At 37.5% G+C, this 25,604-nt stretch overlaps 1 protein-coding gene across 1 annotated transcript; it reads right to left on the reverse strand.

The window, feature by feature from the left end:
* Positions 1-8,104: 8,104 nt before the first annotated feature.
* SPIC (Spi-C transcription factor) lies at positions 8,105-23,743 on the reverse strand. The gene is made up of 6 exons (XM_077772183.1): positions 23,656-23,743; positions 16,999-17,096; positions 13,981-14,074; positions 13,154-13,266; positions 11,602-11,710; positions 8,105-8,532 (listed from the first exon to the last, which is right to left on the reverse strand). Exons 1-6 carry the CDS (start codon positions 23,741-23,743, stop codon positions 8,105-8,107), a joined length of 930 nt encoding a protein of 309 aa, XP_077628309.1.
* Positions 23,744-25,604: the final 1,861 nt, after the last annotated feature.

Here is a 25,604-nt window from a genome sequence, read left to right on the forward strand (position 1 = left end):
GAGAGAGGAGAGAGGAAACTTATAGTATTCCAGTAAATTCTATCTGCTGGTCCACTGCTCTCATCCATAATTGATACAGCTGAGTGTCATAAGTAACTTGATTCAGTTAATGGTTCATGTTGGGTCTTTCTCTTCTTCCAGAAACCAACACTGAGACAAGAATGCACAAGTCAGTAGTTTTGAGAGGTGGTTCCAGGAATCAGCATTAAGGAACAGGGATGTGTAAGAACATTTCTCAGAATTATTCCTACTATGGGATGAAGAAGCAGAGTAAGTATCTACCAACTCCCATCTGTCATTGATTGAGAACTGTTCTTAAGGGGCTATTAAATTTTGAGTACTTCCAGTGTACCCCTTACATCCTCCAAGCAAGCTATGGCAACTAGAAAATTATCTTGGGAAAAAAATCAGTATTGGTTATCTTACATAATTATGACTGGTTCATTATATTATTTTGAGTACTTCAAACTTAATCCCAATGAAATTAAATCATGAAACTGGAACATTTTAAGAACTCTCTGAACAAAGAAAAACAGATATGAATAAAGCCTCCGTATTGTGAAAGTTAGACATTATAGACTTTAATTTCTTAGATTTAGCTTCAGTTATAAGTTAAAATTTTTTATTTGATATTAGGAGAATTTAAATGCTGTGCTGAAACTGTCATCTCAGAAAGATAAGGAAAAGTTGTTTAGAGACTATTCAAATTGCTAAGAGCACAAAACTACTGAGAACAAAGAACATTTTTGGAGACTATCCAGGTAGAGCAAAAGTCTTTGAAAGTAAACTTAACTATATGTGCTCTGATTCTTGTTGCTGTAGTTCACAATTCTAATGAACTTTTGTCATTCTTTTGGCTGCCCAGCATCTGAACCCCATCCTATGTTTGGGGAATTTTTGACCTTAAGAGCTTTGATAGAATGCAAAAACAATCTCTCAGTATAAGAATTGAAAGTTCAGGGGCACCCCAGTGGCTCAGTCAGTTAAACTGTCGACCCTTGATTTTGGCTTAGGTCATGATCTTACGGTTTGTGGGATCAAACCCTGCATCCCCTGCTTGGGATTCTCTTTCTCCCTCTCTCTCTTCCCCTAACCCCTCTCAAAATAAATTTTAAAACTTTAAAAAAAGTAATGATTGAAAGTTCCAGATAATCACTTTCTTTGCAGTCACCTTTGAGCACATAACCAAGCATGAGCCAATCAGCTCCCTCCCCAGAATGTGAATGGGGATCTAGTGATTTATAGAAGCAGGGATGGCAGATAACTGTCTTGCTGCAGTTGAATGCAATAGTTGCAGCAAGACAGATTCTGGGGACAACAGTGATGCTATGGTAGCTCTTTCAGTGACATGTGAGATGACATAAAGTTGAGGTATCTAGAAATTGGTAATAATGGCAGTGATATCCTCACCTGGACGATCTTTGATGTGGTTTAGGGCTTAATGTCTGGCTGCTTTTTCTCCACCTTCCTCAGAAATTCTGTAGGCAGTATATTTCAATAAATCCAAGTGAATACTTCAGTGATTAAAGCTTCAAATCTGATTTAGGTTAGCTACAACTAAGAGTTCAAAATTCAGTACCAAGAAGTAGGGTGTTGTCAGTAGCAAATGCTAAAATGTGGAATTGGCAATCTCAGACTTCTGAACTTGTAATAACATACTGCTGCTCAGAACTAAAAAAATATATCTTTCAAATGCCTATTTCAGGTATGGCCATAGAAAAAATAAACAGGAAGATTATCTTAAGAAGCAGACCAAAGGATTATAAAGGCCATGATGAAGGGCATTCCCTGAAAAGAGTGGAAATAGGGTCAGCCTCATTGACTGACAGGAACTTACTCCTCTCCCAGGGGCACAATTCCTGTGTAGTTTGGTTAAGATATGTGCTATGCGGAAGTGACTGGGAGGTGTTTTCTGCTCTTGCCCTTTCCCAATCAGGCTTTATATTATAGTTCACTGCTGAACCATGAAGAGCAAACACAGTCATGGATCAGAGGAGACTAATAAGCATTTGCATTAATAGCTTCTGTAACCTTGATGCTTCAACATCTGCCCTGCGTGCACATCCCAGATATAGATTGTTCTGGACAACCCAGCAATATGCCTGAGTTACCTGGCCTTAGCCAACTGCCTCCTTTGTCACCTACCCCATCCTCTTCCAGGAAGAATCTTTCTCCGTTGGGTGTGATTTTAAATAAAAGCCAACCAATCCAGAGTCTACACCCCAACCACTTCCCTTATAGGGCTCTCATGCTCTGCGTCACTATGTACCCATCCTAAACACCCCAGTGCCAGGTATCAGGCAACTAGGGCAAGCCTCTTTGCCCCACTAAATTATTCAAAGCAGCCCATCTTAAACCTGTTAACCTGCCTTACCCATTTCTTCTTGCAGAAATCATAATAAAGCCTCCCACCCATAGCCTCCCCTCCATCTGCCTCATGACTGCGTGCTTTGCCATGTAGGTTCCTTGGCATAATGTGTACCCTCTCATACCTGAACATGAAATAAATTATCTCTTCAGTGACACTCAGCTCCAGATCTACTGGCCTTCCCATGTCTAAAAATAACAGGACATATTAAAACTACATTATTCAACAATCTTGGATTTGGATGTAGTAATTTGATGAGACTTAAGGTTAGTTCCCTTAGTGAGTATGTGAATAATTTCAAGAAAGACATGGACACCTTTTTTTCTTTTTTCTTTTTTCTTTTTTAAATAAACTCTACGGGCAATGTGGGGTTTGAACTTGTGACCCTGAGATCAAGAGTCACATGCTCCACTGACTGAGCCAGCCAGGCACCCCCAAGGTATGAACACTTTTTAAGTGTATGTAGAAATACTGGGCAATCAAAGTGATGGACTGTATCAAACATTGTCGGCTTTTCACTCAACATCCATTACTCTCTCTTCAGGCAAAACACTAGTTTTATTCAGGGTTTCATCTCTCTCTTCTGTGACTCAACAGATCATGACCTTTTTCCTCTTCCAGGATTAAATTCTATTTGGTCCGAGCAATCACAGTGGTCCCTTTCCCTTTGCCAGTGAATGATTTAGGCTTGAGCAGGGATCCCAGGTATGGACAATAGGACATGAGCAAAGATATTCTGGGGGGCGGGGGTATAAGTAGAAAATTTCCCCCTGACTGTAAAGAGGACCCTGGAAGAAATGGCCCTCCCTGTTGCTGGACTTTGCTGTGCTGAGATATAGCTGGACCTGCAGTTGTTTTTTTAGCTTAGCAAAAGCAAACCTGAGGATAAGCCAATGACAAGAAAGGGAAACAAAAGACTCACCAGAAAATGAAATCAGAACAATAATGCATCAGAGTAGCGACCCACTCTTCCTTTGGACTTCTTGTTCTGTGAGATAGTAAATTTTCCTATCATTTAAACCAGGTTGAGTCAGGGTTTTTTGATACTTGAAGCCCAGAGTGTCCCAATGGATCTCCCTGCTTATACTAAGAGTTAATGATATGAAACAAAGTGTTCCAAGAGATAACAAGAGACTCCAAAGAATCCAAGAGACTCTAAAACTTGTAAATATGATCTTTCAACACATGACTTGCTGTAATTTAACTGCTTATGTAAAGCATGATTGTTAGAAAATTTTATTTGTTCACCTATATCATAAAAATTTTTTTATGGGAAATTCTGTTTGTTCACTTAAGCTGCGTATGAACTCACTGGCCTTTTGTTGACTAATCCTCCACCACAAATCCTGGTTGAATGTGCTTATCAAAGAGAATCTTCACTAGCTTCCACAGCTGTCCGGAATAAAGCTATCTCTGATAGCAGATCCAAACATTGTACAAAGCTTTGTTCGTGCACAATTTGCAAATTTCTCATATTTGAACTACATCAACTTCTTTGACACCAATGGCTGACTCATCAGATCACCATTGTAACATTCATGTGCTGCTCTCTATATTCGGATTTCTGATCCTGGGGCTCACTGAAAAAATCTACTTGCTCTAGATTCTTCTTCCATGTTTAGTCCTTTATTTAACTAGTTCATGGCCTAGGTAAGTCAAGGCTACTCCTGACAGACAGTCCCTGAGGTGTCCGTTTTACACATTTATGGGATGCCTCACTGTTCTCCCCTGACAAAGTACACACAATCCCTAACTTGCAACCCATTTTCTTCCTACTGTCTACCCACTGCTCTTGAAATCCATCCAGGCTTAAATTACAAAAACAGCTGTCCATCAAATTCAAAATAATTTTTCACCATATTGCAAAGGCAAACATAGGGTATCCTCCGCTTTGATTGGGGGAGGGGCAGCAAATTGAAGAAAGATGGTTCATTTTAGTTGTTAAAAATGTTTTCATTAACTTTCATCAATCCATGAAAAAGGAGTAAAACCTATTTTACATTAATATCTTCATTATCAGAAGCTGTACCATCAAAATACAAAATCAAATTTCATCCAGATTATATGAGTTGGATAAAACTATATGAACCAAAATATCTAAATATAAATTTAAATTCTGGTTGTATGGGGGTGCATGAGTGGCTCAGTCAGTTAAGCGGCTGATTTTGGCTCAGGTCATGAACTCACAGTTTATGGGTTCATGCCCCGTGTCAAGCTCTGTGCTGACAGTGTAGAGCCTGGAGCCTGCTTCAGATTCTGTGTGTCTCTCTCTTCCCCTTCTGTGCTTATGCTCTGTCTCTTTCTGTCTCTCAAAAATAAACATTTAAAAGAATGTGGTTATAGGAAGGCATACATCATTGCAACTCTTTAAAGGACAGGTATCAATGTTTGATAATAAATGGACACTATCGATGTGAGTATGAGAATACCTAGCATCCATTTTATATTATAAAGTCTATAGATAAAGAAGAGATTTCAGGCACTGTCCTTTAAAAATCAGGAGGTAAAGGGGTGCCTGGGTGGCTCAGCCAGTTAAGCATCTGACTTCACCTGGGGTCATGATCTCATGGTCTGTGAGTTCAAGCCCTACATCTGACTGTCAGCACAGGGCCCACTTTAGATCCTCTGTCCCCTTCTCTCTCTGCCCCTCCCCCACTCATTTTCTCTCTCTCAAAATAAATACATTTTTTAAAAATAATAAATAAAATAAATACCAGGAGCTGAAAAACAATGAAAAAAAAAAACAAATTCTTTTTACACCCAGCAACATTGACGAACTTGTTAAATATTATATTGAGGGAAATAAAGGCAAATGCAAAAGAGTACAAACTGTATGATTCCATTTATATGATGTTCAAGAAGGTGGGTGTATCTTGGGAGGGGAAGTGAGAGAAACTTATGAGATGCTGGAAGTGTTCTGTATCTTAATCTAGAGGACGGCTAAGTGGGTGTATGCATCAATCTATTCGGTTAGATATAATTAATGCTGCCGCATTAATGCACTTTACATACTTTACAATATATGTGTGCCAAATCAACAAATAAATTACTCATCAGTCAGCCATTAGGGAAGTGTTGATTAAATATTAATAGAACTTATAAATCTATAGGGGCACCTGGGTGGCTTAGTCGGTTAAGCGTCCGACTTCCGCTTAGGTCATGATCTCGCGGTTCGTGGGTTCAAGCCCCGCGTCGGGCTCTGTGCTGACTGCCAGCTCAGAGCCTGGAGCCTGTTTCGGTCTGTGACTCCCTCTCTCTCTGACCCTCCCCTGCTCACAGGGTCTCTTTCTCTCTCTCCTAGAAATAAATAAAACATTTAAAAAATAATAAATCTATAATTAAATATTGATAGAATTGAAGCTTCATGACAGAGGGGACCATGCCTGTTTCACTCAGCACTGGACACCTTCTCACTGGAGAAGAATTTTCTGAGCCATTCAACCAGGTGACAGTGACAAGATGAAGGATGGGATACCACATACCAGGAAATGAAGGACCATGAATGGAGGCTAACAGGTCTCTCTTCTCTGTCCTTCGGTGATGGTAAGGAATGGCACCCTGTTTGAAATAGGGCACATTTAACACAATATATGGGGGTTTTAGTCTTTGAGCAACTAGAATGAGCATGTCTTCATAAGGGACCTGCTTGTAAAAATGGCCTTTGGGCCATTCAGCTCACTTTGGGTAAAGACAGAACTCAGGTTTCTGCCCAAGACAAATCCACTTTGTAGAACAGTACAGAACACAATTGGAACTGACTGGAGACTTCTGGGAGAATCATCAAGATGAACCCCTAAAGTTGGCATTGGGTGTAGGAGGGACTATGGAGAGAAGTAAAATGTTGATGGAATCTTAAGTTATTGGCTAATAGATCTGTGTGGTAAAACCTCTTTACCATTTCCTCTTTGCAATCTCTGGTAAAATATGTTTTTTATTAATTTATAGAGCATATTTCTTCCTAGGAGAATGAGCATAAATGATGGGTCTTAACTTTAAGGTTAGCACTGGTTAAACTCTTTTAGTCCATTTGGGCTGCTATGATAGAATACCATAATCTGGGTGGCTTACAAACAGAAATTTATTTCTCACAGTTCAAGAAGCTGGGAAGTCCAAGATCAAGGCGCCAGCACATTCAAAGTCTGGTGAAAGACTGCTCTCTGGTTCATGCGAGGCCATTTCTTGTTGTGTCCTCATAAGGCCGCAGGAGTAAGGGAGCTCTCTGAACCTCTTTTATAAGGCACTAATCCCATTTCTGTGAGCCCCACCCTCTGACCTAATTACCTTCCAAAGACCCGCCTCCAAATACCATTAGGATTGGGTTTCATATGATTTTAGGAATGACATACACATTCACTTATAACAAAAGCCCAGACTACATGTGAAGATGGCCAATATCGTTAGCCTTCATTTAATCACTCTGGGTCTGCCATGTTTTTTTTTTTTTATTTTAACATTTATTCATTTTTGAGAGACAGAGAGTGAGCTGGGGAGGGGCAGAGAGAGAGGGAGACACAGAATCTGAAGCAGGCTCCAAGTTCGGAGCTGTCAGCACAGAGCCTGACACGGGGCTCTAACCCAGGAACCACGAGATCATAACCTGAGCCAAAGTCATATACTTAACCGACTGAGCCACTCAGGCGCCCCTGCCATATTCTTTCTTAAGAATCCCTGAGGGATGAAAGACACCAGGAGGACACAAAGGAAAAAAGGGAAATGTGGCAAATCAAATAGGATAGGCTTCTGGGAGCTCTAGGCCTCCCAGCTGGGCCCTCTTGGCCTGGACTGAAGATGGCCCATGTAGTCTACGAAGCTCTCCTGTGTCATGGTAATACAGATATGTATGTATGAACTGGCCAAGCAGGAAGTAAGAAACAAGGTTTCTTCCCAGGCTTTCTCTCTTCTTCATTCTTGATGGGATCTTGAGAATAAACCATAGCTTTCAAGTCAGACTATCTAAATCCTGGTTCCTCCCTGTATTGCTAGTCTCTATTTTTTATCAAAGTCTTTCTCTTTTCTTTTTTTCCAATTGTTCCAGTCTGGTCTTACTTAGCTGGGCTAGTTCAAAGAGGTCATGTTGCAAAGTTGATCCAGAGAGGTAACAAGGCAAGAGCACCTTCTTGTGGCTGAGTGGCAGGATAGCAAGAAATGTTAGCTTCCGGATCTACCCTAGGGGAAAAATGCCAGGAAATGATTTGTGGGAAGTGTAAGCTTTGGTGTTCTAGTATCATTAAGGTTTGTGGCATTTTCCTTAGATCATTTCTTTAGCGCCACAGGATTACAGACCATGAGGTATGAAGTGCACAGAAAATATAGTTTTTAAAGTCATGAGTGTATTTTAGCATGAAGACTATCATATGCAATTATTTTATTTTGTCACTAAAGCCATCAGATATATATTAGGAGTGATTTTTCTTTTTTGGCCTGAGTGTATGACAGGAAAACAGTGTTTAAATCAAGAGCCAAATCATCCCTACCAGCATTGTTTACTTAGAAGAATTGAATAGACAACAGTAAGAGCAAGAACATTTAGTCTATGCTTTCAAGTGGGACTTGATTTAAAAGTTGTTTGCTGGCAGATTTTTTTCACCAAATCTGTAGAGATTATATGCTATTTAATAAAAGATAGAAACAATTAAGTTAATTGTTTTTTTCCTCTTCATTGTTTGCTTTAAGAGAAAAATCCTGCAATTGGTAGGGATTTCTGATGTCAGAAAATCATGAAATGTATGAGAATATTTAGCAGTCAGGGTGCCTTAGCTCATGGTAATCAGCATATGTACAATTATAATTTGCATTCCAGTTACTGAAGCTGAGAAAGCCTTGCTCTGTCTGAACATACGGTGAGTAGAAAATCTCTTTTTCTAAGAAATAAGTTGGTGAGAGTCTTTGGAGAATAGTTTCACTGAACTGGTAAGTTAGTTTTCTCCGGATTTTGGTGATTTCCCCAGTTCTTCCATAATTCCTCAGTGCTCTGGCCATTTTCTGGTAAGTCATGGTCTTCCGGTTGCCTTTTCTTTTCCCCCAAAGTTGGGCGAGTTTTTCTTTGTTTTTTGACATAAACTGAAAGATGCCTTTGGTTTTATCTACCCACTGAATACAAGATGCCATTTCAGGATTACACAGGGATTCATGAAGGTATTCGAACAGTCGGAGCTTCTTTCTGCCTAAAATGGAGAACAAATATCATACTTCACCATGGCCATACACAAAGAACATACTCAGAAAAGGTTTGTTGAATGACTATAAAATTCAAAGCTGCATTGGGTCTTGAAAGTCAAAGGTCTGTTTGTCTTACTGAAGTTTCAACTGGACCTCTCTTTATTGAGGATGTTGTAAAAAATTTTACATTGTCCTTTACTGGAAAAGGGAAGCCTGGAGTCTCTTGACCCAAGTCTCTCATCTGTCATGTGGTTTTTCTTCACTTAAATCTTGACTGCTGGTTTTGTCATACGTTAAACTTTCTATAGAACAACAAAACTGAGCAAAATGAACTGAAAAATTTAGTGGCTTTAAAGAGAAGCCTCAGAAGCCATTTTCAGAAAGCAAATCATTTGAAAGGGCTTTATTCAAATGAGGTAAGTCAAATGAGGTAAGGAATGTGAATGTATTTTATAAAATGCAAAACAGTATTCAAATATAAAGTAACATTAGTGAAATTAATAACAAAGACTTAGGTTAAAAAAAAACCAAAACTCTGGGTCTGCACAGTTGCTTGAAAAATAAAGAAAATGCCAAAATATCTTCATGACATTTAGACATAATTTATGAGCAATGACAATCGGCATCATGATGTTTTTCGTTGCTGTGAAATAAAATGGTACTACCAGAATTTTTGTCTCTTTAAGAACACAGCCCTTTATATTTCAGAATTCTAGACAGGAAACTATAGGAAGATTTGTTGTTGTGATTTTTATTCTGTTGATCGGATCTCTTTGGCCTAAGAGAGAACAAAGCGGACAGTCCATTTTGTGACTTCTGAATTGGCTTGTAAATACCATGCCTCACCCAGATCTGTCAGTAGCTAAGATAGCCATGGCCAAATTCCCTTTTCCTCTAGAGAGAGTTAAATAGTGGATTTCCAAACTGCTTTGAATAGTCTCTCGGGAGTAATACTTATATCAGTCATCATTCATCCCAAAACCTCAAAGGTTTTTAAGAAGATTATCTTTTTGCATTATATTATCTTGAATTTAAAAATTGAGAAATGAAAGGGACTTACCAAACACACATCATGAATTAAAGTCACAGGCTTAAACAAACTGTCTCTTATCGAATGGTCAAATCAATGATAATGGATGCTCGTCTCTTAACTTGTTTTCAATTTTAAAAAAAGTTTAATTTTTTGTTAAAAATGTATTGTGTTCATAGTAAAAGATTCAAATGGAAGGACAAAGTGGAAAAAAAATGAAGTACAAAGTCAAAGTAAAATTCCAGTCTGTTCTACAGTTTTTAAATTAAAAAAAGTTTGCATATAAACATACATATATCTTTTAAAAATACAAATAGCATCAAAGTATTTTGCCCTTTTCCAATGTTATACATTTTATATTATATTAGATAATAATATGGAAATTAGCTACAGATGGATAAAATACCCAACTGTTGACAATGGCTACTTCCCAGGATATAGCATGGCAAGAAAGAAGGAACACTTCTACTTATTCTTTATGTATTTCTAAATCCTTTGAACTTTTAATCATGTGCATTATTTCTTTTTAGAGTTCTTTATCAACACATGCATGCCTTTTAATAGCTATGTGTTGTGTTTTATGTATGTACTATTTTTCTCTGGATAAAAAATGCCCAGATTATTATGAGATTTCATTCTGTTTCAAATGTATCCCTATTTCAGGTGGAAGATGAAACTTTAAAAACAGAAGGTGGCGAGCAATTTGTCCCACAATGGCAAAGCTCCACAACATAAAATATCCATGGAAAGACATAGCCTTTACACCCTGGTGTGAGTTAGTTTTAAAAAAGAATAGTGACCAGCTAAACACCTGTACAGAGGTAGAAGTGTAATTCTCCTTATATTAAATTACTACCATGGTTCAATATCCAAAACCAATATTCAGTGATACAGATTTATTTTTTCTGTATGATTTTATGCATTATTCTTTGCTGGATTAGATTATTACTGAATATTTAGAATTTTATTCTAGGATATAGGGTACAGTATAGAGATATAGAAACAAAACTAGTTTCCCCCAAAACTCATTTAAAATAATTTATTAACTATGATAAAACATTTTTAAAAATTTCATTATGAAATTATAGTACATCTTACACATCTGTCTCTTATACACAGATAAATGCAGTAGGTAAGCTCCATTCTCTTACTACAACAAACAACCTTGCAAGGAACATCCTAATGCATATAACACACACACGCACACACACATACACCTATGGTATCTTGAGAAATTACCCAGCACCAGGTTATGAGCTTAATGCTTTACATAGGCTTTCATTTGATTTTTACAGAAATCTTACCATGATTTATTTGTACAATTACCACTATTTGCTTTTTGAATGAAGAAACTGTGGTACAAAAGGTTGAATGACTTTCCCAGGCTCACACAATTGACCCAGAGTTTACATTCAATCACTGAGTTATATAGTCCCTAAGAGTCAAAAGATATGAACATTTAAGTTTTGGATTGTTATTGCCAAAATGACTTATAAAAGTCTATACCAATCAGTGTACACTGCCTCCAATAGCACATGTGCATGTGTGTGGCCTGCATCGTAGCCTTCAGAGGCTACTATCCTGCTTTAACACTCTGCCCATCTGTTAGGTGAGATCATCATCATCTTAAATTTATGAAATCAAGATTTCAAATTTATGAAATATTGAATTATTATGGAATGTCATTTGCAGAAAACTGAATAAAGACGACAACTTTTATACCAAGGCCTTTACAATTAGAATAAAATTGTTAAAACAACTTAAGGAAAAGTTCCTCCTTCTATATATACCCCAAATATATACACATTATTTGTGAATGCAGATTTATTTGAGTGAAGCAACACATTGCAGCTTCACAACTTTTCTATGAAACAATAGGAAGGCTCATCCAAGGTGAATGGCTTGGAGTGGTTCAGTCTGTCAGACAGAAATTCTTAATCACAATTTGAGAATATTTTGCAAATGCAATTCTAAACTCCCTTTAAAGCTCCTTTAAAGAAGATTTGGTTCTTTTACTTATAAAAGGAGTGATGGATCCACATACCTTTTCCTCCCTTTTGATGGAGAACAGCAGGTTGTACCAGCTGGTTTTCGGGGATGTTTGGCAGAGACTGATGAATATTTCCTTCAAGATAGAGGTCCGCAGAACTGTTCTATATAAATAATGCAACAGATGTTAAGTGGGACTTTCCATGTGGCCCCCAGTTGATGACTAAAGTCAAAATCTGGGACAAAAAGAGTGCTAAGAATCTCCCAAATTCTAACAAGCACTGTTTTCAACTGCAGCCAGTTATCTCCCAAGGCAGAATTAGCTTCAAACCCAAAGAAAGAGAGGACCATGGGATGGAAGGTAGTCTTTGTCTTTGTGAAGACTTTCATATGGTCCCCTCCTTATGAGAAAAAAGAGGGGGTGCTTCCTTCCTTCTCCCTAAAAATGCCCAGCCAGAAAGAAAAATGTAGAATTATTAGTAGAAACTGAAGTGCCAGCAAAAAAGGGAAGATGGCTTCCTATTCCTCTGTTGGATGCTGGGCAAGAGGAGACACGGGGAGGAAGATGTCAGCCAAGTGAGGGCAGAGCCAAGAGAGGGGACAGAAGGAAGCAGCCTGAACTGTTACCATTACATATGGCAAAGATACATGGGTCTCTATGGGTTAATTCAAACTCCCCCTTCAAAGAAATGTCTTATGGAGAGGCCCTGACAGAACTTACAAAGTCAGACAAAGGACATCTGATATACAGCATGGATGAAGGGAATGATGGGGAGAAAAAGAAAAAGAAAATCATGTGTTTACACTCTACCACATTAAGACCGCTGTCATTAAGAAGACAATACAAAAGAACACATGAATGGAGAACTAAATGATGGGGACACTTCATTTGCAGGACACACTACTATGATATCCAAAGTGATCTGAGACATGTAGCTAGCTCTGAGCTTGAAGGAAAATAGAGAAGGTGTCGGGGTGCCTGGTTATCTCAGTTCATTAAGTGTCTGACTCTTGGTTTCAGCTCAGGTCGTGATCTCATGGTTGCTAGGTTCAAGCCCCGCATCAGGCTCCATGCCCACAGCACAGAGCCTGTTCGGGGTTCTCTCTCTCCCTCACTCTCTTTCCCTGCCCTGCTTGTGCTCTCTCTCCCTCAAAATAAATAAACTTCTAAAAAATAATTTAAAAAAGAAAACTTTAGAAAATAGAGGAGGTCAATAGAAGATTGTAGGTAAAGCCAGTTTAGGGTAAGTTTGGCCTTTGCCCTATGGCTTATAAGGGAACCATGACTTTTTGCGATTTTCCAGTTGGACTAAAGAGAAGGAGTGATGAGATAACCCTAAAAATACATCTTTATACAAGTCACTCACACCCTCTGATGCTGGGTGAAGAACAATGATGAAGGACAGTTTCCTTTTGATAGCATTGCTGAGGGCTCACCCATGTTGACTTGTCAGATTCACACCACAGATGGCTGTGAATGTTCTCACAGTCACTGCTGCCTCTAAGCTGGGTTTTAGCTACCATACACCAAGTGGAAGGCAGGACTGAATAGAGAATTTGCCTATTTCCGGGGGCGGGGTGAGTGGTCTCCTGGCACATGTACTCACTATTACTGTTCTCCAATTATAGACAGGTTCCTCTGTAGGTAGCACACCATAGCAGTTGGAATTCCCTTTGACATGAGAGCAGTGGTTGATGAATGCCAGATAATTTTTGTAATCTAATTTAAAAACAGACAGAAACGGAAAAAGTCAAAGTTTATGATTCCACACATGTGCATGTTTATATATGCATATATGCTTATGTGTGATTGCTTTATCATGTGTTCTCTATCACTTTGCATTTCTCTACATTTATTGCATTATGCTGGTATCAGAAATCTCTTTGATGTGTCCCATTTTCCCTTAGTAGAGTACGTGTCCCTTGCAAGCAGAGATCCATGATCTCTTTTATCTTGGTACTAACCACAACACCCTGCATAAACTCAGTAGGCAAAATATCTGTATCTCACCTACACTATTTTTCCACAGTCTAGAGGGCAATGGGTGAAGAAGAATAAGAATATTTACTCTTAAAAGAAAAGAATATTTATTCTTCTGATTAGAATATCTCTTGCATAGAAAGTCTATAAGATAAATTAAAGTAACTGAAAAGCCCATTCTGAATAGTTTTAATTATCGATTAGATAAATATCAACCAGATTTCTGTAATAGCAAATAATTATATATGCTAGATTTCCATTCTTTGTATTTTTGTATGTGACACTTTGAATTTACTTAAGCTAGGTAGCCCTGGAAGCTTTCTGTCTTTGTTAGAATTAATCCTAGATGCACTAGGTAAAAATAGACTTCTCTGTTTTCATAATTATTCTTATGTGTGTGTGACCAACAAGCCATTTGATGTCCCCGTGAAAAAAGGGGACTGACATCTTTACCTGGGGAGTATGGAAGATCTCCAGTTGAATGTTGCCTCAGGACCTCAAGAGCATCTTCAAAGGCTTGACCCAGCTTGTCTTGTTCAACACAGGCCTGCTAGAAAAACGGCAGAACTCTCGAGTTTTGAAATTATCAGTTGAACTAAATTTTTCTGTTACAGAGTTTCTCACCCACAGCACTATTGACATGTTAGATTTGCTAAGTCTTTGCTGTGGGGGGCTGCCCTGTGCATTGTAGGATATCAAGCAATATCCCTGGCCTCTACCCACTAGATGCCGATAATACTCTCATTGTTGTGACAATTGAAAAGGTCTCAGACATCACCAAATATACCCTGGGGGACAAAATCAACCCTGGTTGAAATCCACTGCTCTATAACATATAGTATTTAGAGAACAGTACTCATTCTATAGTATAGTATTTAACATTCTTGTAAAATTTTAGTAAGGAGTTATATAGCGGAAGACAGATTTGGAAAAAGGGAGCAAGGGTATATCTTTAACAATCTGAATTTATGTTTAAAAATGGAATGCTCTTCATCAGACTTTGACTCGGGTCATGATCTCATGGTTCCATAGGTTTGAGCCTCTCATAAGGCTCTGTGCTGACAGCTTAAAAAATGGAATGCCCCATGTCAGGCTCTGTGCTGTAGCCTGCTTCAGATTCTGTGTCTCCCTCTCTCTCTGCCCCTCCCCTTGTCGTGCTTTATCTCTCTCTCAAAAAAAATGAATGAGCATTAAAAAATAATAATAAAAAGATGGAATGTTCTTAATTTCAAAAATATGTCTCTAAGGCCAAAAATTAAACTGTCTTGCAAACCATGTCACACCCTTATAATCTGAACCATATACTTTATTTTCAAAATGGAGGATGCTCATCCTCCAAATCATCCAAAGATTTTAAAATGCCAACTTACCATGCTTCATTAATGAGTTAATGATTCTGAAAAAGATTAATAATTAAAAAACAAAATTAAGTGTCTATTTCATTTATGTCTGAATTAAAGGATCTTACCCAAAACATTTTCTGAAAATACCTAGTATAAGCCAAAAGTATCATCTGAATTCTTTTTAATGAGTACCCATATTTCTTCTGAACATAATTTCCTACAAACTCTTTTTTGCTTTTCTATCATTAGAAGTTTTTAAATGTTAAAATAGCTAAATAGAGTTAATTACCTAACTGGCTTAACTTAAAAGAGAATAGAAAATAACTCAATATTTAAGTATTTCAATATTTCAAAATTCTAAGAATTAAAGTATATAAATTATCTTAATATAGGTCTCCTTTTATAACAGTGTTGTTTTTAAATCTTTCTGGTGTTAGATAGCCTAATGAGAATCTGGTAAAACATAGGTTTTTTCGCTGACAAACTGTGGACTTACATTACAAATAAAATTTACCCTAAGAAACCTATCCGACGACTTTCTAAAGTCCTAGGATAGAAACCCTGGTCTACTTTCTTATGCCTGTAAGTTAGATTTTGTTTTATGTATACAATGATTACACAGACCCATGTTAAATGTTCTTAAATTCTATAGAACTAAACACAAACAAATCTACATAACAAGAAAAAGCATGTGGTGAGTCCAACATTGCTTATCATTTCATTTAGCACAAGCAACTGTTTATACAAGTTGTTAACATTTACCCTGTAAACATAGTAAACTTACTCGTTAACACTAAAGAATAGAAAGAGATAATATAATCTAACACTATTATTATATACAAATATCAATATAATAATTACACCAATATAATATGTCAAACATTGGAATTCTATTCAGCTCTTTGAAATCACTACATTATGTCAGTTAAAAGAAAACATGAGAAGAAAAGTCATAAAAAAGGTAACTATGTGAGGTGATGGAAATGTTAACTAATCTTACTATGGTCATCATTTCATAGTATACACATATGCCAAATAATCACATTTTACACCTTAAATTTATACAATCTTATATGTCAATCATATCCAATAAACCTGGAGGGGAAAAAGACAGCTTTCCAATATGGGAAATGCAGAATGATTAAACAAAAACTTAAAAAAAAAAAGAAAATCTATAAATCACTCTCTGGGATCTGGTCCCTGATGAATATTATCAATATATGTATTTTTAAAAACCAGTAAATGACTCTCAATTAATTATGCCTCAACTGATAAGCACCAAAGCAATACATGAGTGTTATACTTTGAATCAAATACTTCAATGACTTTGACTAAAGTATTACACAAAATTATCACAAGTATTACAACTCTTAAAAGTAGCAAACCCAAAAGGAAGAAAAAGGATTGAAAATGTTATTGATCACTGCAATTGCTTGATATTTCTTGCATCGAAACAATCAATGAGAAACATTAGGCCACAGGAGAAATTTAAGTTTTCACAGGTATTTTGAAAAACAGAAGCTAAATACTTACCAGGAAGTCACTTCAACCTTTTGCAAAGACGTTTCATTAATATCAGAATTGTAAGACAGAACTGTCAAGAACTCACTGGCAGAGTTGCATTAAATAACTGTTTTTAAGGAAGTGCTACAAAAGGGGATTTTTTTTAAAAGATACAGTGTCCTCATGATTTCTATTTCATGATAGGCCAGTAGACACTAGAGGCTATTATTTTGAAGAGACACATAAAAGTTCATATCCCATGGGCCGAAAGCATTTGAACAAACCCTATGAATCCCCTGCCAGCATAAATTGAGGCGCCTCTGGCCCCCCATAGCCCCACTGGAAATCTCTGACCTGCATAACTCTTATCCAACCTTATTTTATTCCTGTTGTGTCTCCCCTGATTCTAGACCCTATATTGCCTGTCTTGCCTGGACTATAAACAACTTTCACTCTGCCCTTCCCAAATTGGTCTCTTTCCTCTCAAACTACTTGACACATACTGATTGCCTTAGAGATCTTAAAGGTACAGGATCTTCTCCTGGCATGCAAGGCTCCGCATTCTAACCTTAACCTCAATTACCACCATTTATATAGGAGTAGGAAATGAAATTCATGTTGTAACCTTCCCTCCATACCTAAATCCAGTAGGGCCTCCAAAACTGTCAGGAACAGCTGGTGGGTGGTGATCCGGTGATCCGGGGTACACTCGAAGCTGCTGATCTGCAGAGAGGTCCAGTTCTCTTATTTAGCTAAAAGTTCTATTGAAGATGGTTTCTGGTGGCTTTGATGGAAATCATGGGGTGCACCCTCCTCCTATAATGCTTCCTTCCCAGTCCAATCATGTGCCAAGCCACCCCTTCCATTTTACCTGTCTATCAGAGTCTGATCTAGCATCCATGTGTACCAGGCAGAAATAACTTTCCCCTTTGAAGCACGTGTCTGCATCAGCCTTCCCTAACTGTAACCTTCTGCCATTTTAACAGATATCACATTTTGCCAGGGGGAAAACCACCTAAGAAGTTTTGGTAAAGCTTTTGGGTGGAGAGATTTTCTGTTTTGCATGGTTGGAATCTGAACTCACCTTTGATATGGGACTATTGTTCTAGACCATCTACTTTCTTTACTCAATTTGTCATGCAAATGTAAGCACACATCTCCCCTTCAGAAATGTAGATGTTTTAATAACAAGTGTACAAAACTGTAATCACTAATGTTGATGAGGTTTTAATCTGTACCATTTCTGTGCGTCCGCCCTTTCGCGCCATTTTGTTCCATTTGATTTATTTATTTAACAAGTAATATTTCTGCTAGACACTGTCCTGTATCCAGGGGATATAACCCTGAACAAGTTATAATGAGAAGTGATTTTAAAAAAAGCAAACTAGACATGTTTTAGATAATAAATACTACTAAAACGATAAGAGAAAGGGGATAGAAAGAGGCTGTAGGTGTGATAAATGATCATGAAAATCCTGTGGGGAGGGAATGTGTGAGAGCTGACATCTAACAATCAGAAAGAGTGAGCAAAAGAACTGCAGCGATGCAAAGTACTGCCTGGCAGAAGAAACAACAGGTGTGAAGAACTTTAGAAATGAGTGTGGTTTATTCAAAGCACAGGAAGAAAGCCACTGGAGCTCAAGCAGAATGAGCCTGGGGGACTGAGAGTCAAAGTTAGAAGTTAGAAAGTAGGAGGGAGGGTCCAGATGAACCCAAATGTAAAGCTAGAAGATGTNAGATAGGTAGATAGATATGTATGTATGTATATGTATATATATATGTGTATGTATATATGTATGTATATGTATATATATATATTTCAAAATATATATTTCAAAAGAATCTTAAAATTGCACATGATAGTAGTAACCTGCTTAACTCCATTTTACAGATGAGGAATCTAAACCGAGGCTCAAAGACATGTTATGATTTTTCCCGAGGTCCAATTGCTAGTGAGAGATGGGCTAGGCTGGGTCTAGATTTAGGCCCAGCTGACATCATGAACATACTCTTAACCATAGCACTGGAGCCTTGTGTCCGCACTTAGGTTCCATTTGACCGAAGTTCTCAGCCCCATGACAGTTTCCATAGCACCTAGCAGATTCTTCTAGTGGTGCAGGCTTGGTACGTATTTGAAATGGAAGGACAAATAAGTGAACTTTCTAAGCCAGTATTTTCCAACTGGTGTCTCCAGTTTTATTCTGTAAGATATTAAGAAATGGGCCCTGAAAAAGTATTGAGCAGAAGGAAGTTCTGCTGTTTAGAACTTCTTTAGCTGGGCTCAGTCCATAAAGCATGCAACTCTTGATCTTGGGGTTGTAAGTTCGAGCCCCATGTTATTCTGTAAGTAGGGCCAACAGGCCCCAGTTTAGGAGCTCTGGCTGTATCATATTTTCAAAACCTTATTTAAGGTCTAAGAACTGCTTCTTAAGACACTTATACCCACTACAACACACATACACAGAACATCTTTTTCAAGGGGCGCCTGGGTGGCTTAGTCGGTTAAGCGTCCAACTTTCGCTTAGGTCAGGATCTCGCGGTTCGTGGGTTCGAGCCCCGAGTCGGGTTCTGTGCTGACTGCCAGCTCAGAGCCTGGAGCCTGTTTCAGTCTGTGACTCCCTCTCTCTCTGTCCCTCCCCTGCTCACGCTGTCTCTCTCTCTCTACTAGAAATAAATAAAACATTAAAAAAAAAAAAAGAACATCTTTTTCAAGTTTCCAAGGTGGATATTAACATTTCCATCAACCCCAGAAGTAAGCTGACTAACAAGGACTCTAAAGAAAGGATTCCTGATCAATGAAGTCTCTTTTGCAGAAGTTCATTGTCTTCAGTGGTATCGAAGATTATTTTAGAGAATCTTAAGCAACAGATGTTCTGGAGTTTAAATCGTATGGTGTCAAGCTTCAGATGGAAGATTGTATTTTCTGAGACTAGAAAGCTTCAGAACACTGGAAAAGGCAGACTAAATTCAAGTTCGTATCGTTCTTTCTATTTAAATGACCCCGTTGCTCAGCTCCTCAAAAAATTAAAGATAGAACTACCATATGATCCAGTAATTCCACCACTAGGTATTTAATCAAAAAATACAAAAACATTAATTGAAAAAGATATATGCACCTCTAGGTTTATTGCAGCATTATTTACAATAGCCAAATTATGGAAGAAGCCCAAATGTCCATCTGAATGGATACAGAAGATGTGGTGTATATATATAATGGAATATTACTCAGCCATAAAAAGAATGAATTCTTGATATTTACAACAACATGAATGGATCTAAAAGGAATAATACTAAGTGAAATAAGTCAGAGAAAGACAAATACCATATGACTTCACTCATAAGTGGAATTTAAGAAATAAAACAAATGAACTAAGAAAAAAGAGACAAACCAAGAAATAGACTCTTAACTATAGAGAACAAATTAGTGGTTACCAGAGGGGAGAAGCGTAGAGGGATGAGTGAAACAGATGATGGAGATTAAGGAGTACATTTGTTGTGATGAGTCCCTGGAAGTGTTAAATCACTATACTGTACACTTGAAAGTAATATATGACTGTATGTTAACTCTTCTGGAATGTAAAAAGTAATAATAAAAACAATTTAAAAAAATAACTCCATTGTTTAGGGGATTAAAGAACTGAATCCTAGGGGTGCCTGGGTGGTTCAGTCGGTTTAGCGTCCAACTTTGGCTCAGGTCATGATCTCACGGTTCGTGGGTTCAAGCCCCGCGTCAGACTCTGCTGACAGCCAGCTCAGAGCCTGGAGCCTGCTTCAGATTCTGTATCTCCCTCTCTCTCTGACCCTCCCCTGCTCACACTGCTTCTCTCTCTCTCTCTCTGTCTCTCTCAGAAATAAATAAAACATTTTTTAAAAGTTAAAAAAAAAAGAACGGAATCCTAAACTTAGATTTCTGAAAACCTAATAAGCAAATAATATTGTTAGACTGGGAAGAAGATGCTAGAAAATTTCTTATGTCAGAGTAGTAATTACTTGCACTAGATTATCCTTTGAAATTTATTGAGACTTGCTTTGTGACCCAACATAGGGCCTTATATTGATGAATGCTCCATTTGTATTTGGGAGAATGTATATTTTGCAATTATTGTATATAGTGCCTGATAAATGTCAGTTAGATCTGGTTCACTGATAATGTTCAAATTTTCCATATCTCTACTGACTCTTTGTTTTTTGGCCTGCGTATTTTATCAGTTACAAAGATCACAGGAGATTACAGAGTATACAAAGAGTAATATCCAACTATAATTGCAGATTTGTCTATTTCTGCCTTTAGTTCTGTCCATTTTTGCTTCATGTTTTTTGAAGCTTTATTATTAGATACATACTCATTTGGAACTGTTATGTGTTCTTGATAAATTGAGTCTTTTATCATCTAAAAATTTCTGTATTTCATTTTGGCAGTCCTTTTTTGGTACTCCTCGAAGTTTACTTTGATATTAACCACACTAGGTCTCTTATCCTTTTTACTTTTGACATGTCCAATCTGTCTTCACATTTAAAGTATGTCTCTTTAAGCAGCATGTAATTGGGTATTGCTTTTTTTTTTATCTGGTTTGATGATCTCTGTCTTTTTAATTTATCCAGTTGAGTAAGCTCAATTCTGCCATCTTCCTATTTGTTTTCTGTTTCCTATTTTTTTGTTCCTTTGTTCTTTTCTTTCCTGCTTTCTTTTGTATTAAGCAAGCATTTCTATTATTTCATTTCCACCATTAGCATTTTAAAAAATTTTTATTTTATGTTATGTCTATATATGTTGTGATATGATATACGTCTATAATTTATTTTTTGTAATTGTTCCACGGATTACAATATGTATTCTTAATTTTTCAGTCTATTGTGAGTTACTATTATGCCATTTCATGTATCATGTAAGAACCTAAACGCAGTACTCAGTTGACCCTTGAACAACACAGGTTGGAACTGTGCAGGTCCACCTATATGCAGATTTTCTTTGATAAATACAGTACTGTGCTGTAAATGTATTTTCTCTTCATTATCCTTATGATTTTATTAATAACATTTTTCTTTTCTCTAGCTTACTTTATTGTAAGAAATACAGGATATAATACAAAATATGCATTAATCAACTGTTTATGTTATCAGTTACTGTCAACAGTAGGCTATTAGTGGTTAATTTGGGGGGAAGTCAAAAGTTATGCGTAGATTTTTCAACTACACAGGGGTGTCAATGCCCCAAACCCTGTGTTGTTCAAGGGTCAACTAATTTAATTTACATCTCCTTCCATCCTTTGTGCTAAACTTATATATTTACTTCTATGTATGTATAATAGATTATTTAACCTCACAATAATGCTGTGAAATGGTGTTGCTATCCATGAGTTCTGATTCTAGCTCCATATTTCCCATCTGTATAAACTCAGACAATTTACTTACCCTCTCAGTTTGCTCTCTGTAAAATATGGATAATGATTTTACTCATCACGTAGAATTCTGAAAATCTGAGTGAATCCACTTAATATACTTTCAACAGTCTTGACATTTAATAAATGCTCAACAAATGTTAGGTAATTATCCTCTGTTCATTTTGAAAAAAGAGAGGCTCAGGGAAGTTAACCTTGGCCTTATCCAAGGTCACATAGCTAGTGAGCTGTAGAGGTGAAGGTTTTCAAACCAGTTCTACCTTACTCCAACCAAAGACTTTTAACCATCTGACTAGACTTTGCTTCCTTATCTATGGAGTGAGACTGAGACAAAATGAATGAGAATAAGAATTTGATAATGGCCATTCGATTATATAGTCAAAGGGCTCTTGAGAGGTTTTATTGAGATAGTGCTAAAGAGTAGTAAACATGCACCATGGTGGTTACATCATCACCGAAACCAGTCAGCTCCTACCACATCTGGGGTTTGAAGCCTCGCTGGCAAGCAACAGAACCAGGACTCAAACCCAGGTCTTCCCTTGCCATGCTTGATGCCTCTTCCCAATAACTGGGTTGCACAATATTCTACGCAGTCTCTATGTATTTCCCGTGATTAATAGCTCCTATCAAAAACAAAAACAAAAACAAAACAAAAAAACCCTCCTATCAGTCAGTGTTCATACCAATGGAGGAAACTCCTCTGACACAAGACTAGTAAAAGAACTACCCAGCAACCCAGAGGAGGGTAGACAGCAGATCTATGCTCATGGTATCTGCAGGGGCTGCAAGGGTGGGGATTTGTTATCCGGTGTTCTAAACCATGACCAATCCTGCCCAAGGGCACTCTCTCTGACAACCTACTGGTGTAACTGCTGCATTCTAGGCAGGAAGAGGTGATCTAAACCATAGCTGAATTCTTTGTACATCCTTATCCTGATCTAGAGAGCAAGTATCCTTCTCCACCTCAGCCCTTCTGGCTTCAAAAGCTTCTAAACCTAAACTACTCACTGGCCCAGGAAAGAGAAGAGTAATGACTCCTCCCTCTTTCTACTGGAGTCTTCATGTCTATTTTTAGTTTTTAAAAAATATTTTTTCAAAGTTTATTCATTTTTGAGAGACAGAGAGACACAGCGCGAGTGGGAGAGGGGTGAGAGAGAGAGGGAGACACAGAATCTGAAGCAGGTTCCAGGCTCCGAGCTGTCAGCAGAGAGCCCAACGTGGGGCTCATACTCACGAACCGTGAGATCATGACCTGAGCTGAAGTCGACACTTAACCGAGTGAGCCACCCAGGCGCCCCTCACTTTTGAGTTGACTCGGAAGATAGGCTAACAATTCTGCTTCATCTCTGGATCTATTTCTTTTTTCCTAGTGCTTTGTGAGTAGTAACTCTATGTTTTAACAAAATCTCTTAGCAAGGCTACAATGTCCTTTGTTATAGAGAAACAGTATCCCATTGCTAAAGAAGTTAACTGATTAACTAGTAGGAAATTGATAGGGAAAGTGAAGCAGGGCCGAAGGTTTGGACACTCTGGGCCCAAAGCAGTTTAGGCAACTGACAGATAAATGAGATCCCAAATTAGCTAAGGTATGTTTCTATAACTGGCTTTAAGTTTCTAGAACCAGTGGGCAATCATTATGAAATACATAGTCTCTTTATACTGAACTTTTATCAGATAACTGAAGTTAACAATGAAAATACTAATTTTAATTTAAAAAAATTTTAATGTTTATTTATTCTTAGAGAGAGAGAGAGACAGAACAAGAGGTGTTTAATTCAGGTGTCANACAGGGAGAGGGAGATAGAAGTGGGGCTCACTTGAAGAGGGGCTCATGTTCACATGATGCAGGGCTTGTATTCACCCCAAGCAAGGCTCAAGCTCACCCCAAGTGGGGCTCATCTCACTGTATGCAAGACTGGAACACTGGGATACAAGCCAAGATATCTGTACACAGACGATGTTAGCAGCCATGTCTATAACGGAAGAGATCTGCAAACAACTATCTCTATGGAGAAGGAGAGAAAGAGGTGTTTATACACACAAACATACACAAAGATAGATTCATACACACCTATGTACATGTATATACACACTGACAAGAGAATGAATAAATTGTGCTGTGTTCACATAATGGAATCATATAGAAGAGTGAAAATGAATAAACCATAGCTAAATGCAATGACAAGGAAGAATCTTGAATGCAATGTTCAGTGAAAACAGTAAAACCTAGAAACTAAAATATGCAAAGATTTTTAGAGTTCAAAAACAACTAAACAATATATTTTATTTATTTGTTTAAGTAGGCTCCATGCCTAATGTGGGGTTTGAACTCATGATCCTGAGATTTAGAGTCACGTGCTCTACTGACTGAACCAGCTGAGTATCCCAAAATAATATATTTTAATCAGCTTTTCTATTTTTTTCTTTCCTTATTTCTTTGTTTCTTTATCATCTATCTATCTATCTATCTATCTATCTATCGTCTATCTTATCTATCATATCATCTTTCTATGGTGTGTGTGTGTGTGTTTGTGTTTATAAATCAAGGTAATAATAAGCACAAAGTTAGAGCAGTGGATACTCCTTGGTAAAGCAGGGAGATTGTCGAGGAAGAAGCATATAATTTATTAAAAATGTTTTAGTTTCAGGACCAGGAGATGGGTTCATGTATGTTCATCTTATTAAAATGAGATCATATATGCTTTTATGTGTTTCAAACAACACACTAAAATAATTTTAAAAAACAATAGACAAAGGGAACAGATGATATAAGAAAGCCATCTAACAAAGTTAAGTTCCAAAAAAAGAAAATTCTAAGGAAACAATTTTGCTTTGAAAATGAAAACACTCATTAGTCAGTGTTGCAAAATTACATTTTTCATTTTATTAAAAGTCCTTCATGATTTAAATATAATTTGTGTAAATTTATGACAGAAGCTTAAAAGTTGACAGTAATGAAGAAGTCTGGCAGTTTAGAAAAACAGTTCTGTCCCCCTCACATCAGCTATTTCTTGTTTAAAGCCCTACACTGAAATAGGAGTAATTTTGTCATTGGACAGTAACACTACACTTTCCGTATGGACTCCAGATTTGTTTTCTTGACATGCCACTTTGGAAAAATATAAAAGCAGACCCATCTAGTTTTAAATATATTTGGTAAGTCATCTATGATCTCTTGTTTTGTTCATTGAGAAACCAAAAGGCCAAGTTATTTTTCTTTTGCATTCATGGTGCAAATTCTCGTGGTTTCTATGGAAAAGAAATTAAAGATTCAATTGTCAGATCTGTGGTACTGATTTGCACTAATATGCTTAAATGCTCATGTGTTTGCAAGGATCACTGTCAGCTGAGGTTCAGAGTGACAGTCTCTCGGGAACTTGGACAGAGGGAAGATAATATTGTTCCCAGTTGATTAAACAGCAAGGAGAATAAAACCAAACTCAAAATCTTTTGAAAAAGATGGGTGAGCAGGAATATTCAAAAAGAGGATGAGTCATTCAGGAAGGAGGGCTGCTGATCAAGGAGTCTAAGAGAAAGAAGCCTATTCTAGAACTCTCTAAAAAGTATCCAGAAGGAGAGGTAATCCAATTCTCGGGAAAACCATTGCTATTGTGGAGATGGATGCTGGGTGTGGTAGAATACTTTGGGAATCTCTTAGGAGACCATCCTCATGTGAGATGCAGAGCCAGATAAGAGTGGGCCGGGCAGGCAGGTTCCAGGAAGGACAATCTACAATATCTAAACCTAAGCTATCACCACAAATGTATAGAAGTAAAGGAAATATATTCACGCTAATTCTTCTTGAGGACAAGGCTATAGTAAGCAGTTGGGG

The sequence above is a fragment of the Crocuta crocuta genome, unplaced genomic scaffold (assembly GCF_008692635.1).
Source record: "Crocuta crocuta isolate KB4526 unplaced genomic scaffold, BGI_CrCroc_1.0 scaffold216, whole genome shotgun sequence".
NCBI classification, from domain to species: domain Eukaryota; kingdom Metazoa; phylum Chordata; class Mammalia; order Carnivora; family Hyaenidae; genus Crocuta; species Crocuta crocuta.